Raw genomic sequence first — 15,532 nt, forward strand, 5'->3', positions numbered from 1 at the left:
GGATTACAAGTGTCTGCTACCATGCCTGGCTAATTTTTGTCCTTTTAGTAGAGATGGGGTTTTACAATGTTGGCCAGGCTGATCTCGAACTCCTGACCTCAGGTGATCTGCCTGCCTTGGCCTCTCAAAATGCTGGGATTACAAGTGTAAGCCACTATGCCCAGCCTAAATTTTTTTTTTTTTTGAGACAGGGTCTTGCTCTGTTGCCCAGACTGGCATGCAGTGGCATAATCTGGGCTCAATGCAACCTCTGCCTTCTGGGCTGAAGCAATCCGCTGGCCTCAGCCTCCCAAAGTGTTGGAATTACAGGTGTGAGCCAGATTCCAGTACTTATGGGTGGCCACCTATGAGACTTTATCCTTGTTTTTTAATGAGACGGAGTTTTGCTATTGTTGCCCAGGCTGGAGTGCAATGGCATGATCTCAGCTAACCGTAACCTCTGCCTCCCGGGTTCAAGCAATTCTCCTGCCTCAGCCTCTCAAGTAGCTGGGATTACAGGCATGTGTCATCACACTCGGCTAATTTTGTACTTTTAGTAGAGACAGGGTTTCTCCATGTTAGTCAGGCTGGTCTTGAACTCCCAACCTCAGGTGATCTGCCTGCCTTGGCCTTCCAAAGTGTTGGGATTACAGGTGTGAGCCACCGTGCCTGCCCCAATCAAAAAAACTTTGAGTCCACCTGTGACCTGAACCCTCCACTTTGAGTTGCCTCACCTTTCTGTACAGAACCAATGTATACCTCGTGTGTATTGATTGATGTCTTATGTCTCCCTAAAACTGTATAAAACCAAGTTATAGCCCCACCATCTTGGGCACATATTCTCAGGAACTCTTGAGACTGTGCCTCAGGCCATGGTCACTCATATTTGGCTCAGAATAAACCTCTTTAAATATTTCGTTAGAGGAACCCCTGCTTACCAGGTCTCTGGTTTAATAAAACATGACTAGAGTGACTCTATCTTAAAGTAGCTAGGCACTTACAAGGCTCCTATATAATTAATGCTTATGGTCTAAAAATAGCCGCATTCTAAACTGACCACCAATTATAATTACAGAATATTTATGGCCATACAGGATATTTCCCATCAAGCCTGCAGAATGTCCAGATGTTCTAAGGAGCTGCCCACTTTACTTAAAGACGACGTGAAAGAGCAAGCTTTGGTTGAGAGATTCAAGGTCTCTGAAAGCACAATAGCCCTACCTTTAGTAAGCACATCTACACATTGCAAGTTTAATTACAGATCGTTATAGTTTCTCATAAGTAGAGACACTGACAAAGGTCCGTGTGTTCCTTCCCCTGCTTTCTGAGGTTGCTCTGCTCGTCAACGGAGTAGTTTCCAATAAACTCGCTTCCTTCATTGTGCTCTGTGACTCACCTCAAATTATTTCCTGCACAAGATACAAGAATCTTCTCTTTGGGTCTGGATCATTACTCTCTTTTTTCGGACAACACTTTTACAGAGTTGGACTCTTTTTGTCGACAAGAGTCGGAGATTTTTTTTTTGTTGTTGTTCTTTTGCTTTGAGAAGGGTCTTGCTCTGTCACCTAGACTGAACCTTCCAGGGTCAAGTGATTTTCCCACCTCAGCCTCCTGAGTAGCTGGACTACAGGCATGCACCACCAGAAAGGAGTCAGAGATCTTACAGATGACCTCCACAATGAACAGCTATGGGTGATAGCATAAACTTCAAAAGGTGGTTTTAGGCTCGGACGGTGGCTCATGCCTTGGGTAGCCAAGGCGGGCGGATCGCTTGAGCCCAGGAGCTCAAGCCCTGGTTGTAGTGTAGCATCAAGCAGAGGTTGTAGTGAGCCGAGATCGCACCACTGCACTCCAACCTGGACAAGAGCAAAACTCCATCTTAAAAAAAAAAAAAAAGACTGCAGGGGGAGTACAGAGCCAGATTTCATTTAGAGCAGGAAAAGGAACATCCAACATTTGAGGGCATAGATTTTGCTAATGACAGAAATGAGGCTCAGAGATTACGTGACTTGATCAGAGTCACAGTGAGCATAGTTGAGGATGGAACCAGTGCTTTCTTTCTACACCGAGGCAATGTGCTCCACTTACGGTTTTTATGTGACATAACAACTAGGATGCACCCCACACACCAAGAATCAGAAACCCGAAGGCCCGAGGATCTGCGCACGACAGCGGTTACGCAAGCGCAGAACAATTTGCTGGCCGCGCAATGCCCTGTGGGTCGTGTAGTTTCTCGGCTGCGCATGACCGGAAGGGAGGAGAGAAGCGCGCATTGCATGGCGCATGGCGGGAGATATAGTCCTCCCGGGAAGTCCCTCCTTCTTCGGAAGCCTGGCGGCGCCGGCGCACAGTACTCTTCCTAAAGGGCGGGAGTCTGGGTTTGTGGCGGTTTCGGTGAGGCGGTTGTGGCCGCACTACCGTTAGAAGCTCAAATTCCCAGAGGCTCTAAGGCCCTTTGAGGCGAAATGGCTCCGGGCGAGAAAGGAGCAGGCGGTGGCAATGGAAGGGCCGCCGCGGCCTCAGGCTGACCGTGAGGGCTCTCCAAGTCCCCTGGGCTTGCCGCTTTCTTTCTTTGCCGCCACTGTGTCTACCGCGAGGATGAGCTCGGCCTCGGTCACCGCTTTCGAGAAGGAGCATCTCTGGATGTATCTGCAGGCGCTCGGCTTCGAACCAGGCCCGGCGACCATTGCTTGCGGAAAGATCGTGTCGCACACGCACCTCGGAGTGTAAGGAGGCCGGGGCCTGCGGGGCGAGGGAGGCTGAGCCGGGGGACACCGGGGGACTCGCCCTTTTGTAGACCCCGGAGGTTGATTAGTCACAGTTGGTTGAGCGGTTACTCTGTGCCAGGAACTGGCTGCAAAGCTCCTACTCCCAGTTGCTGCCAGCCTGGTGGCAGAGACAGACAGTAAATAATGGAAGAGTGCCAGAAGCGCTCTGCTGGGGAGTGCGAAAGTCAGCAGATGGGCTGAGTGCAAAACTGGAGGGGGCAGCTTAACTCGGCCTCGGTGGTGGAGGGGTGGTCTGTGGGAGTAGTCGGAGGGATGGCGCGAGGTAGTGGAAGAGCATGAAAACCACAGTACAAACACCTTTAACTTTATAGTTTTTACTTTTTGAATTAGGAAAGTAAGGAGTGCTAGACTTAGCATAAAACAATAGAGAAGGGTATTAAAAACTAATACCCTTTTAATGAAAAGTATGGAAAGTAAAAGCCCCTTTACTGCTTTTTCCACTTCTGTTAAGGTTATGGATCCCTCCCAATAACCCACTGAAAAGGACTCTGTTTATATTTCTGTGTTTTATGAACTTTAGCCAGTACCTCTATTTAGTCATTCTTACTGTAGGCCAAGAGGAATTTGGGATATATACATTGGCCATCTTCTATTCTCAATCTGTTTGACTTTTGTAAATTATATAATTTCAGTTCTTCTAGTAGCTGTTTGTTTGTTTGTTTTTGTTTTTGTTTTTGGCTACGGAATCTGGCTCTGTTGCCCAGGCTGGAGGGCAGTGGCCTGATCTCAGCTCACTGCAACCTCCACCTCCTGGGTTCAAGCAATTCTCCTGCCTCAGCCTCTTGAGTAGCTGGGATTACAGGCCCCCGCCACTGCGCCCAGCTACCCCTGTGTCTTTAGAGTCCTTTTCAGTGTGTTATTGGGAGGGATCCACCATCATTTTGTTTTTTCTTTCTTTTTTCTTTAAAAAATATGTTATCATTTTAGAGATAGCAGCTAACCATGCTGCCCAGACTGGTCTCAAAATTCCTGGGCTCAGGCAATCCTTCTGCTTCGGTCTTCCAAAGTGCTGGGATTACAGATGTGAGCCACTGTACCCGGCATTTTTTTTTTTTAATTTTTTTTGAGAGAGGGTCTCTTTTGGTCACCCAGGCTGGAGTGCAGTTGTGTGATCACAGCTCACTGCATCCTCCAACTCCTGGGCTCAGGTGATCCTCCCACTTCAGCCTCCTGAGTAGCTGGGACTGCAGGCCATGGCATCATGCCTAGGGTCGGCATGTTGTCCAGGCTAGTCTTGAGCTCCTGGCCTCAAGCGAACCCCCTGCCTTGGCCACTCCAAGTGCTGGAATTACAGATGTGAGCCACTGAGCCTGGCCTGTTTTCTTTCATTGATGTATCGTAGCTGTACCTATTTTTGGGATATAAAATTTTTGATATTTTGATACACTTAAACAATGTGTAGGAACCAGAGGCTGGGCATGGTGGCATATGTCTATAATCCCAGCACTTTGGGAGGCCAGGGTGGGCAGATAACCAAAGGTCTGGAGTTTGAGACCAGCCTGACCAACATGGAGAAACCGCATCTCTACTAAAAATACAAAATTAGCCCAGTGTGGTGACACATGCCTGTAATCGCAGCTGCTCGGGAGGCTGAGGCAGGAGAATCCTTGAACCTGGGAGGTGGCAGTTGGGGTGAGGTGGTATAGTGCCATTGCACTCCAGCTTGGGCAACAAGAGCGAAACTCTGTCTCAAAAAAAAAAAGAATCAGATCAGGGTAACTGGGATAGCCATTCCCTCAGACATTTATCTTTCCTTTGTGTTGGAAACATTACAGCTCTCTTCTAGCTATTTTAAAATATACAATAAATTATTGTTAACTATAATTTCATTTCAGCACTATTGAACACTAGAACTTATTCCTTCTAACTGTATTTTTGTGCCCATTAATCAACTTCTCTTCATCCCTCCCTCTCTCCTCTTCCTTTCCTAAACTGTGTTAACCACCATTCTACTCTCTACCTCCATGAGGTCCACTTTCTTTGCTCTCACATGTGAGAACACGTACTATTTGTCTTTCCATGCCTGGCTTATTTCACTTAAGATAATGACCTCCAGTTCCATCCACATTGATGCAGATGACAGGATTTTCTTATTTTTTTTATTTTTTTTTTTATTGCATTTTAGGTTTTGGGGTACATGTGAAGAACATGCAAGGTTGTTGCACAGGTGCACACCTGGCAGTATGATTTGCTGCCTCCCTCCCCTTCACCTATATCTGGCATTTCTCCCCATGCTATCCCTCCCCAACTCCCCACCCCCCCCACTATCCCCCCTCCCCCCAACAGACCCCCGTGTATAGTGCTCCCCTCCCTGTGTCCATGTGTTCTCCTTGTTCAACACCCGCCTATGAGTGAGAACATGTGGTGTTTGATTTTGTGTTCTTGTGTCAGTTTGCTGAGAATGATGTTTTCCAGGTTCATCCATGTCCCTACGAAGGATGTGAACTCCTCCTTTTTAATGGCTGCATAATATTCCATGGTGTATATGTGCCACATTTTTCCTGTCCAGTCTATCATCGATGGGCATTTGGGCTGGTTCCAGGTCTTTGCTATTGTAAACTGTGCTGCAATGAACATTCGTGTGCATGTGTCCTTATAGTAGAACGATTTATAATCCTTTGGATATATGCCCAGTAATGGGATTGCTGGGTCAAATGGAATTTCTATTTCTAGGTCCTTGAGGAATCGCCACACTGTTTTCCACAGTGGTTGAACTAATTTACACTCCCACCAACAGTGTAAAAGTGTTCCTATTTCTCCACATCCTCTCCAGCATCTGTTGTCTCCAGATTTTTTAATGATCGCCATTCTAACTGGCGTGAGATGGTATCTCAATGTAGTTTTGATTTGCATTTCTCTAATGACCAGTGATGATGAGCATTTTTTCATATGTTTGTTGGCCTCATGTATGTCTTCTTTTGTAAAGTATCTGTTCATATCCTTCGCCCATTTTTGAATGGGCTTGTTTGTTTTTTTCTTGTAAATCTTTTTTAGTTCATTGTAAATTCTGGATATCAGCCCTTTGTCAGACGGGTAGGCTGCAAAAATTTTTTCCCATTCTGTTGGTTGCCGATTCACTCTATTGACTGTTTCTTTTGCCGTGCAAAAGCTGTGGAGTTTGATTAGGTCCCATTTGTCTATTTTGGCTTTTGTTGCCAATGCTTTTGGTGTTGATTTTCTTATTTTTGTGTGGCTGAATAATGTTCCATTGTGTATATAAACCACAATTTCTTTATCCATTCACCTGTTTTCTTTTTCCTTTTTTTTTTTTGAAACAGAGTCTCGCTGTGTCGCCTAGGCTGGAGTGCAGTGTCGCGATCTCAGCTCACTACAACCTCTGCCTCCTGGATTCAGGCAATTCTTCTGCCTCAGCCTCCTGAGTAGCTGGGATTACAGGTGCCTGCCACCACGGCTGGCTAATTTTTGTATGTTTTTTTTTTTAGAGACAGGGGTCTTTCTATGTTGCCCAGGCTGGAGTGCAGTGGCTATTCACAAGTGCGATCCCACTACTGATCAGCACGGGAGTTTTGACTTGCTCCATTTCCGACCTGGGCTGGTTCACCCCTCCTTAGGTAACCTGGTGGTCCCCCTCTCTGGGAGGTCACCATATTGATGCCAAACTTAATACGGACGTCAATCAGCATAGTGCACTACAGCCCAGAACTCCTGGGTTCAAGCGATCCTCCCACCTCAGCCTCCTGAGTGGCTGGGACTACAGGCATGCACCACCACGCCAGGCTAATTTTTGTATTTTTAATAGAGACGGGGTTTCACCATGTTGGTCAGGCTGGTCTCGAACTCTTTGTCCTTGTGCTCCGCCTACCTCAGCCTCCCAAAGTGCTGGGATTACAGGCATGAGCCACTGTACCCTGCCAAATGTACTTTTAAAATTGCTCAGTGCACCTGTAAATCCAGCTACTCAGAAAGCTGAGGTGGAAAATTGCTGTTGGCCAGAAGTTTGAGACCAGCCTGGGCAACTTAGTGAGACTCTGTCTCTTAAAAAGCAATTAGGGCTGGGCGCGGTGGCTCACGCCTGTAATCCCAGCACTTTGGGAGGCCGAGGCGGGTGGATCACGAGGTCAAGAGATCGAGACTATCCTGGTCAACATGGTGAAACCCCGTCTCTACTAAAAATACAAAAAATTAGCTGGGCATGGTGGTGCATGCCTGTAATCCCAGCTACTCAGGAGGCTGAGGCAGGAGAATTGCCTGAACCCAGGAGGCGGAGGTTGCGGTGAGCCGAGATCGCGCCATTGCACTCCAGTCTGGGTAACAAGAGCGAAACTCCATCTCCAAAAAAAAAAAAAAAAAGCAATTAGGCTGGGCATGGTGGTTCACACCTGTTATCCCAGTGCTTTGGGAGGGCAAGGTGGGAGGATTGCTTGAGCCCAGGAGTTTGAGGCTACAGTGAGCTATGATTGTACCACTGCATTCCAGCCTGGATAACAGGGCGAGATCCTGTCTCTTAAAAATGAAAAAAAACTTGTTGGGAACCAGCCTAACCCTGTGTATGGGTGCCCTGAGTCCCAGTGGCCATGAGGGAGTGAGAAAAGAAATAAGACAAAGACAAGAGTAGAATTTGACAGCATGGGTCCAGGGGGCCAACACACTCTCTTGTAGGGTGAATGGCGAGGGCACTGAGCTTTGGGCTCCACATGCTTTTATTAGGTGCATTATCTTATTAATCTTGCAGGCTGTGGGGAGGGGGGTTGAGAAGGAAGATGGTTGGGGAAGAACATGCAGCATTCAATAGCAAATGTGGTTCTTCTAAGAAGTGCTAACTAAGGACACTTGAGTTTTACCACCCGTTGTCTATTCAGGTGTATCTGTGAAGAGGCAAAGTGGATAAGGCACCATAAGGTCTGACACACACAGTGCATCAAGGGGCTTTTCCCTCCCGAGCTTTGTGGACACACAGCAATCAGAATTACTCCATCTTCTGAGAACACAGGCAGAGCCTGTGGCGTTCCGGTTTTCTCTGCCCTGCAAGGCTTTCCAGCCTCGCATGCTCCCATCTGCAAAGACCCTCCTGAGTCTTGTGAGCAGAGGTTGAATTCCTTCCCAGAGTTCTTGCACAAGGCAGACCCTATGTTGGGAAGAGATCCTGGGACCAAAGCAGTTTTCACTGCTTTGCAACCACAGGATTCCTTGGTTATAAAGCGCTCTGAGATGGTCTTTACTATAGGCCTCCCATTACTGCTTGATCTCTGCTTTTATTTTACTGCACCATAGTTTGGAGTTTTCTTAATTCAATATTTGATCCATGACACAAATCTCAGTGTATAAAAAGCAAAGCAAGCTTGTAATCATTTAACTGTAAGTAACAGGTCTGCTGCTGACCATCTTTTCCTACAAAAATCTTTATTTTTTATTCATTTACATATGTATACATTCTCTTTGGTTTGCAGTGTATGAGTTTTTGTTTCTATGACCCTGTAGTGGTATGACTACTTTTCTTAAAAGTTAAACATACACTTAACATATGACCCAGCAATGGTTTGCATTTTGGAAAAATCATATGGTTGCCTTATAGAGAATGGATAGAAGGGGAAGAAGGCCTTTGCAGCTATCTAGGGCTGAACTTGAAGCAGGAGCGGCCGAGAGAAACAGGTCTCTTGGACACTGAACTAGAAAGGAAGGGGTTTTATTATTACTAGAAAGGAAGGGTTTTCATTATTACTGCCCGGGAGCAAGGCTTTATGTTTTGTCCAAACGTCCGAGCTCCCTAACAAAGAGAAGCTCTGCCTTTATATAGCCTTACACTCCGGATATTACACATGAAAGCATCTTAGGTTTACAGGCTTAGAAATTACAAGTGAAAGGGTCTTGGGTTTACAGTTTTAGAAATCACATGTGAAAGGGTCTTGGGACCAGGTGCAGTGGCTCATGCCTGTAATCCCAGCACTTTGGGAGGCCTAGGCGGGCGGATCACGTGGTCAGGAGATTGAGACCATCCTGTTCAACATGGTGAAACCCCGTCTCTACTAAAAATACAAAAATTAGCTGGGCATGATGGTCCGCAGCTGTAGTCCCAGCTACTTGGGAGGCTGAGGCAGGAGAATTGCTTGAACCTGGGAGGAAGAGGTTGCAGTGAGCCGAGATGGAGCCATTGCACTCCAGCCTGAGCAACAAGAGCGAAAAACTTCGTCTCAAAAAAAAAAAAAAGAAAGAAAAGGTCTTGGGTTTACAGCTTTAGAAATCACATATGAAGCCGGGCACGGTGGCTCAAGCCTGTAATCCCAGCACTTTGGGAGGCTGAGGCGGGTGGATCACGAGGTCAAGAGATCAAGACCATCCTGGTCAACATGGTGAAACCCCGTCTCTACTAATACAAAAAATTAGCTGGGCATAGTGGTGCGTGCCTGTAATCCCCGCTACTCAGGAGGCTGAGGCAGGAAAATTGCCTGAACCCAGGAGGCGGAGGTTGTGGTGAGCCGAGATCGCGCCATTGCACTCCAGCCTGGGTAACGAGCGAAACTCCGTCTCAAAAAAAAAAGAAATCACATGTGAAAGGGTCCTGGGTTTAAATTACATGTGAAAGGGTTCTGGTCTCCGGATGGAGGAGTGGGCTAGGGGTTTGATCTTGTTCAAGTAAAAACAAGTCTTCTGGAGAGATTCCCCCGTACCACATCTGCTGTATTACAGGAAGGTGAATCAAGAGGCGCTGCCAGTCAGCCAGCCTTTTCTTCTATTGAAATGCAGTGTGGAGGTCAAGGGGGAGGTGATCCCAGATGCCTGGGTCTCCTTCCTCAAACTGAGGTGGCAGTAGGAATAAAAAGAGGTGATTCATTTATTTGTTCATTCAACAAATATTTATTCAACACAGTATTGGACCTGGGTGTACGGTGGTAAACAGAATAGATACAAGTTTTCCCTTATAGAATTTAAGTCTAGTGAAGGAGGAAATCTTCAACAAAGATCTTATTACAAATTAAAATAAATGTTAAAGAGAAGATAACAAAGTACTTTGAAAAAACAACAGGTTTGAGAGATGGTAAAGAAGTGGGATAGATGGAACTTCATTTGTGTTACTTGAGGAATAGAGACATTCTAAGGACAAAAGAGTTGACAAATGGATAGGCATAGGAACTTATGCAAGAGAATAGTAGTCACTCCTGAGTCCAGGGATAGATGGAACTTCGTTTGTGTTATTTGAGGAATAGAGACATTCTAAGGACAAAAAAGTTGACAAATGGATAGGCATAGGAACTTATGCAAGAGAATAGTAATCACTCCTGAGTCAGAAATTCACTTGATTTGATTTTTTGAAGTAAATTTGATGCTTTGCCGTTTAAGTTAACTCTTGATTCCTTATAGTTGTGTGACATTTCTTAAAGGCTTTAGTGTTTTTCTGTTTTTGTTTTCATATTGTATTTCTTTTAGGCTTTGTTTTGATTAATTAGGGTAATTGGAATAATAAAAACTAATGCCAGCATTATGTTGTAAAGATGATTCTGGGAGTAAAAACCTGGTAGCGAAGACCCTGAACTCTAGGGTGAGGGGACGTATTTCAAATTAGTACTTTTCTACTTTCTAGTTAAGCGATTTTGGGCAAATTTCTAACCTCTAAATTTAGGGTTCCTCGTCTGTATTATGAAGATAATCAAACCACTATCTAGTGTCATTAGGATTAAGTAAAATAATTTGTGTTAAGGTAGATAGTATGTGGTAGAAGTGAAGATTGGCTAAGTTACTGCCTATAGAAGGCTTAAAGAATGCTTGGCAAATAGGAAACTCTTAATAAATATTAATTATTTACTGTTATTTAGTAAATGTAGGTTGGTATTATATCATAGGGCATGATTCTATCTCGAATTAGATTTTCCTTCCTTTAGAGTGTTTTCATTAAAGGAAGTTCTGCCAGTCTTCTATTGAATTTTTATTTTCGGAATTAGAAAACAAAAGCTTGTATGTTTTTAATTGGTTATAACATCTACATGAATATGAAAAATTAATTTGCCTTGTCTTCCTGAAGAGAATTAAAACATTAATTTGTGTCAAACTGAGTAAGAACTCAGCTTTTGATGATGTTTAGTTTATTAACTATTTTCTTTTTCTTTTTCTACTTCTATTTCATTTTTAACCACTAGGAACATGTTTGACAAGCTGAACCGTGATGCCTTTCATATAGTTTCTTATTTTTTGTTTCAAATACTGGACCAGTCTCTCACCAAAGAAGTTTTCAAGTAAGGAAAAATAATTTCATTTTCTTAAGTTTCTTTCCAAATTTGAAAATGGACTGTGTTTTACTATAAGCCAGAATTTCAGCTTGGCCTTTGACCATTGTTTTGAATGAATATTACAAAATTCAGATTTGAGTCTTACACATTTAATGCTTAATCTTTATAAATCTGGGTGATTTTTTTCCTTTGGTACATACTTAAAATCATTGTGTATTTTATAAGTAACATAGTTTTTATTTTATATAATTCTTAACATTCTTCATGGTCTTAATAATTAAATTACTGTTGCAAAACAATTAACTGTTATCAATCTGTATGAACTTGATTTTGCCTTATTTTTTTGTTCAGTACTCTACATCTTATTACTTTGTCTGTAGGCGGTGTTGTTTTGTCTATATGGGTCTCTGTAAATCCTTATTTTTTTTTCAGTGACAAATATATTAAATCATCAATTGCTGTAGGCAAAAATCATTCTTGTTACATTTACCCTATTGTTATATGCTGTTGAATACTGAATAGTTTAAGAAGGAGATAAACATGTAAAAACCCACTAGTCTCAGTTCTCAGTTATTTTGCATGCATGTAATTTGTGTTTCTTCTATCTAAAAAAGTGTTCAAATTTATTTTGATATTTATATTGTGCCATCAAGCTTTTATATTGAATATCAACAAGTAGATCTATTGCTTAGGGCATTATTTTCATTTTTGATAATCTATTTTGAATATTTTGCTTTTATTTGAAGTTCTGAGTATGCAGGAGAATAGGTGTATTTGGATCATTTTTTGGAATTACTTATTATTAAAGTATAGAGCTTCTTCTGTCCAAATAAAAATAGATTTTTAGTTTTTTTCCTGATTATCAGCATTATGGCTCATTTTAAGTAATTCAGAAAGTATAGAAAAATGTAAAATTTGGCCAGGCGCGGTGGCTCACACTTGTAATCCTAGCACTTTGGGAGGCCGAGGCTCGTGGATCACCCGAGGTTAAGAGTTTGAGACAAGCCTGGCCAACATGGTGAAACCCTGTCTTTAAAAAAAAAGAAAAATGTAAAAGTTATTTCTAAACCCATCAACCAGAGTGTATCACTATTGACATTCTAGCTTTTTAGTCTTTTTGTTCCCTATGTATGCTCAATTTTTTTCTGGGAATACTGAATATAATTATAGAAAAAGTATAAGGCCTTAAATAATTATTTCTCAGAATAAAAATTTTGAAAAAACTGACTGAAAGGAAAGCAAAAGGTAAATTTTAAACCCTAATATTTTTGACCAAAATTGAAGCAAAACTTCTCTTTTTCATGTTTTTCTGTCTTCTTGTTTAGCCACAAAACAGTAGCACCCACAGTATGATAAAGATTATCTCTAGGAGTCGTAATCTTTCATGCCAATTCTCTTCTCTTCAAATGTATCTGTTTATGTTTCTCTCTGGCAAATTACTGTTTCTTTCCAGACTTAATTTACTAATTTTTTTTTTTTTTGAGACGGAGTTTCGCTCTTGTTACCCAGGCTGGAGTGCAATGGCGCGATCTCGGCTCACCGCAACCTCCGCCTCCTGGGTTCAGGCAATTCTCCTGCCTCAGCCTCCTGAGTAGCTGGGATTACAGGCACGCACCACCATGCCCAGCTAATTTTTTGTATTTTTAGTAGAGACGGGGTTTCACCATGTTGACCAGGATGGTCTTGATCTCTTGACCTTGTGATCCACCCGCCTCGGCCTCCCAAAGTGCTGGGATTACAGGTGTGAGCCACTGCGACTGGCTAATTTTTTAATATTATTTTTATGCACTAGTCCAGTGGATCCATTGAGATTGTTGTGTTTAGCTAATTTTCAGCAATTTTAATAGCTGTTCATTCTTTCATTTAATCCATTTTAGTTATTTGTATGAAACACAACTCAGTCCTATAGATATTTATAAATAAAAAAATTCGACCAGGTGTGGTGGCTCACGCCTGTAATCCCAGCACTTTGGGAGGCTGTGGTGGCTAGAATATTTGAGGTCAGGAGTTTGAGATCAGGCCGGCCAACATGGTGAAACCCCATCTCTACTTACAAAAAATTAGCTAGGCATGGTGGCGGGCACCTGTAATCCCAGCTACTCGGGAGGCTGAGGCAGGATAATCACTTGAACCTGAGAGGCAGAAGTTTCAGTGAGCAGATGTACTCCAGCCTGGGAGACAGTGCGAGACTCCATCTCAAAAAAAAAAAAATAATTTCTCACAGGTTGGTGTCTCTCTTATCTGTTATCTAAGAATGTTAGCTTTAATTCATTTTGCTTTAGTTTTTTTTCTTTTGAGATATGGTCTCAGTCTGTCACCAAGGCTGGAGTGCAGTGGTGCCATCTTGGTTTACTGCAGCCTCCACCTGCTGGGTTCAGGCAATACTCGTGCCTTAGCCTCCCAAGTAACTGAGGCTACAGGTGCGTACCACTATGCCTAGCTAATTTTTGTATTTTTAGTAGAGATGGGATTTTTCCATGTTGGCCAGACTGGTCTCAAACTCCTGGCCTCAAGTGATCTCAGGTGAGCCACTGCACCTAGCCACATGTTAATATTTCTGGTATGAGAAATAAGTTTGAGTTTTAAAAAATTTGCTGAGGGGATCAAGGCCTTGGCAGATCTGAAAACAGCATATACACAGCCATTCCCCAGAGTGGCTTTCCATTTTCAGCCTCAGTGCAGGATCCAGGCCTGCATTTGTGGAGGGTAGAGAAGCTGAAGCCAGTGCCTGTGGCGCGAGAGAACCAGGGCGTCTTCTTCTCCTTGGGGGACTTCTACCTACTGCTCTACAGAAGAGGTTTCCCATCTGCACCTGTGGATAGGCCAGCAGTCATCCTGGCATGAGCAGGGGTCTTGTGCCGTGCCGGCTGTGCACCTCAACACACTGCTGGGAGAGTGGCCTGTGCAGCACTGTGAAGTGCAGGGCAGTGAGTCCAATCTCTTCATGAGCTACTTCCCACAGGGCCTCAAGTACCAGGAAGGTGGTGTGGAGTCAGCATTTCACAAGACCTCCTCAGGAGCCCCAGCTGCCGTCAAGAAACTCTACCAGGTGAAGGGGAGAAGAACATCCATGCCACCGAGTGGTCACTGAGCTGGGACAGCTTCAGCATGGGGGACTACTTCATCCTGGACCTGGGCCAGAACATCTTTGCCTGGTGTGGTGGAAAGTCCAACATCCTGGAATGCAACAAGGCGAGAGACCTGGCCCTGGCCATCCGGGATAGTGAATGACAGGGCAAGGCCCAGGTAGAGATTGTCACTGATGGGGAGGAGCCTGATGAGATGATCCAGGTTCTGGGCCCCAAGCCTTCTCTCAAGGAGGGCAACCCCGAGGAAGACCTCACAGCTGACCAGACAAATGCCCAGGCCACGGCTCTGTATAAGGTCTCTGATGCCACTGGACAGATGAACCTGACCAAGGTGGCTGACTCCAGCCCCTTTGGCCCCGAACTGCTGATGTCTGATGACTGCTTTGTGCTGGACAGTGGGCTGTGTGGCAAGATCTATATCTGGAAAGGACGAAAAGCGAATGAGAAGGAGCAGCAGGCAGCCCTGCAAGTGGCTGAGGGCTTCATCTCGCACATGTGGTATGCCCTGAACACTCAGGTGGAGATTCTGCCCCAGGGCCGTGAGTGAGACTCCCATCTTCAAGCAATTTTTCAAGGACTGGAAATGAGGGTGGTCATCTCCTGCCCCATGCTCCCCTACCCCCAATGGCCTGCCTGCTTTCTTTTCTGCTGCCTAGTCAGTGCAGAGGTGCCTCCTGCAGATATTCAATAAAGGAGACAAGTGCTTTCCCAGCTCTTTTTCTACAAAAAATAAAAACAAAAACAAAAAACAAACTTTGCTGAGATTGGCTCTTTTTTTGCTATTGTGCATAATCCTAATGCTTTTATTTTTGTTTTCCAGATTTTGTTGGCCCCCATTTGACCAAAAAAGTGATACTGAATTCCGAAAACATTGCTGTGAATGGATTAAAAGGATTTCTGTAAGTATTCTTTTTGTTAGAAGATACAGATTTTAAGAAGTTAAAAATGACTTTAACTCTTTAACTTTTTAGAAATCTTTTTAATGCTTTAATTCTAACAGTATAAGCAAGGAAATATTAGTTAGAATAGTCTTCTTTGATGGTTTTTGGTTGGGATTCTATGTATTTCGAAGAAACCAGCTTTGCTGGCCAGGTGCACTGAAAGTAGGTTTTAGAGTTCTTGAGCTTTTAGAGCACAGTTTCTGTTTAAAGAAAACTTTTTCAACAAACCATGTATTATTATAGTTTGTTTCCCTAGATAGTATCAATGATTGTGTCTGTATTGTTATAGTTGTTTTTTCTGACCAGGTCCACTTAGAGTTTAGAAAAGCCAAAACATTTAACTTGTGGTTTAAATAGAATAATCCTGATCAAATTCTTTATTATTATTTCTGAGATGGAGTCTCGTTCTGTTGCCCAGGCTAGAGTGCAATGGTACAATCTCGGCTCACTGTAGCCTCTGTCTCCCAGGTTTGAGGGATTCTCCCACCTCAGCCTCCTGAGTAGCTGGGATTACAGCAACATAATGCCACACCCAGATAATTTTTGTATATTTA

At 43.7% G+C, this 15,532-nt stretch overlaps 1 protein-coding gene and 1 pseudogene across 2 annotated transcripts in view; both read left to right on the forward strand.

The window, feature by feature from the left end:
* Positions 1-2,261: 2,261 nt before the first annotated feature.
* Positions 2,262-15,532, forward strand: part of HAUS6 (HAUS augmin like complex subunit 6) — a 54,315-nt gene continuing 41,044 nt past the window's right edge. For both annotated transcript variants that reach the window (XM_021675322.2, XM_021675323.2), the window contains exons 1-3: positions 2,262-2,705; positions 10,859-10,954; positions 14,858-14,936. In XM_021675322.2, the coding sequence (XP_021530997.2) occupies positions 2,479-2,705; positions 10,859-10,954; positions 14,858-14,936 (402 nt within the window). In that variant the 5' untranslated portion in view covers positions 2,262-2,478. The remainder of the gene's footprint in view (positions 2,706-10,858; positions 10,955-14,857; positions 14,937-15,532) is intronic.
* LOC105715601 (macrophage-capping protein-like) lies at positions 11,348-14,841 on the forward strand (annotated as a pseudogene).

The sequence above is a fragment of the Aotus nancymaae genome, unplaced genomic scaffold (assembly GCF_030222135.1).
Source record: "Aotus nancymaae isolate 86718 unplaced genomic scaffold, 86718_ANA_hifiasm-v0.15.2.pri h1tg000003l, whole genome shotgun sequence".
Classification (NCBI taxonomy): domain Eukaryota; kingdom Metazoa; phylum Chordata; class Mammalia; order Primates; family Aotidae; genus Aotus; species Aotus nancymaae.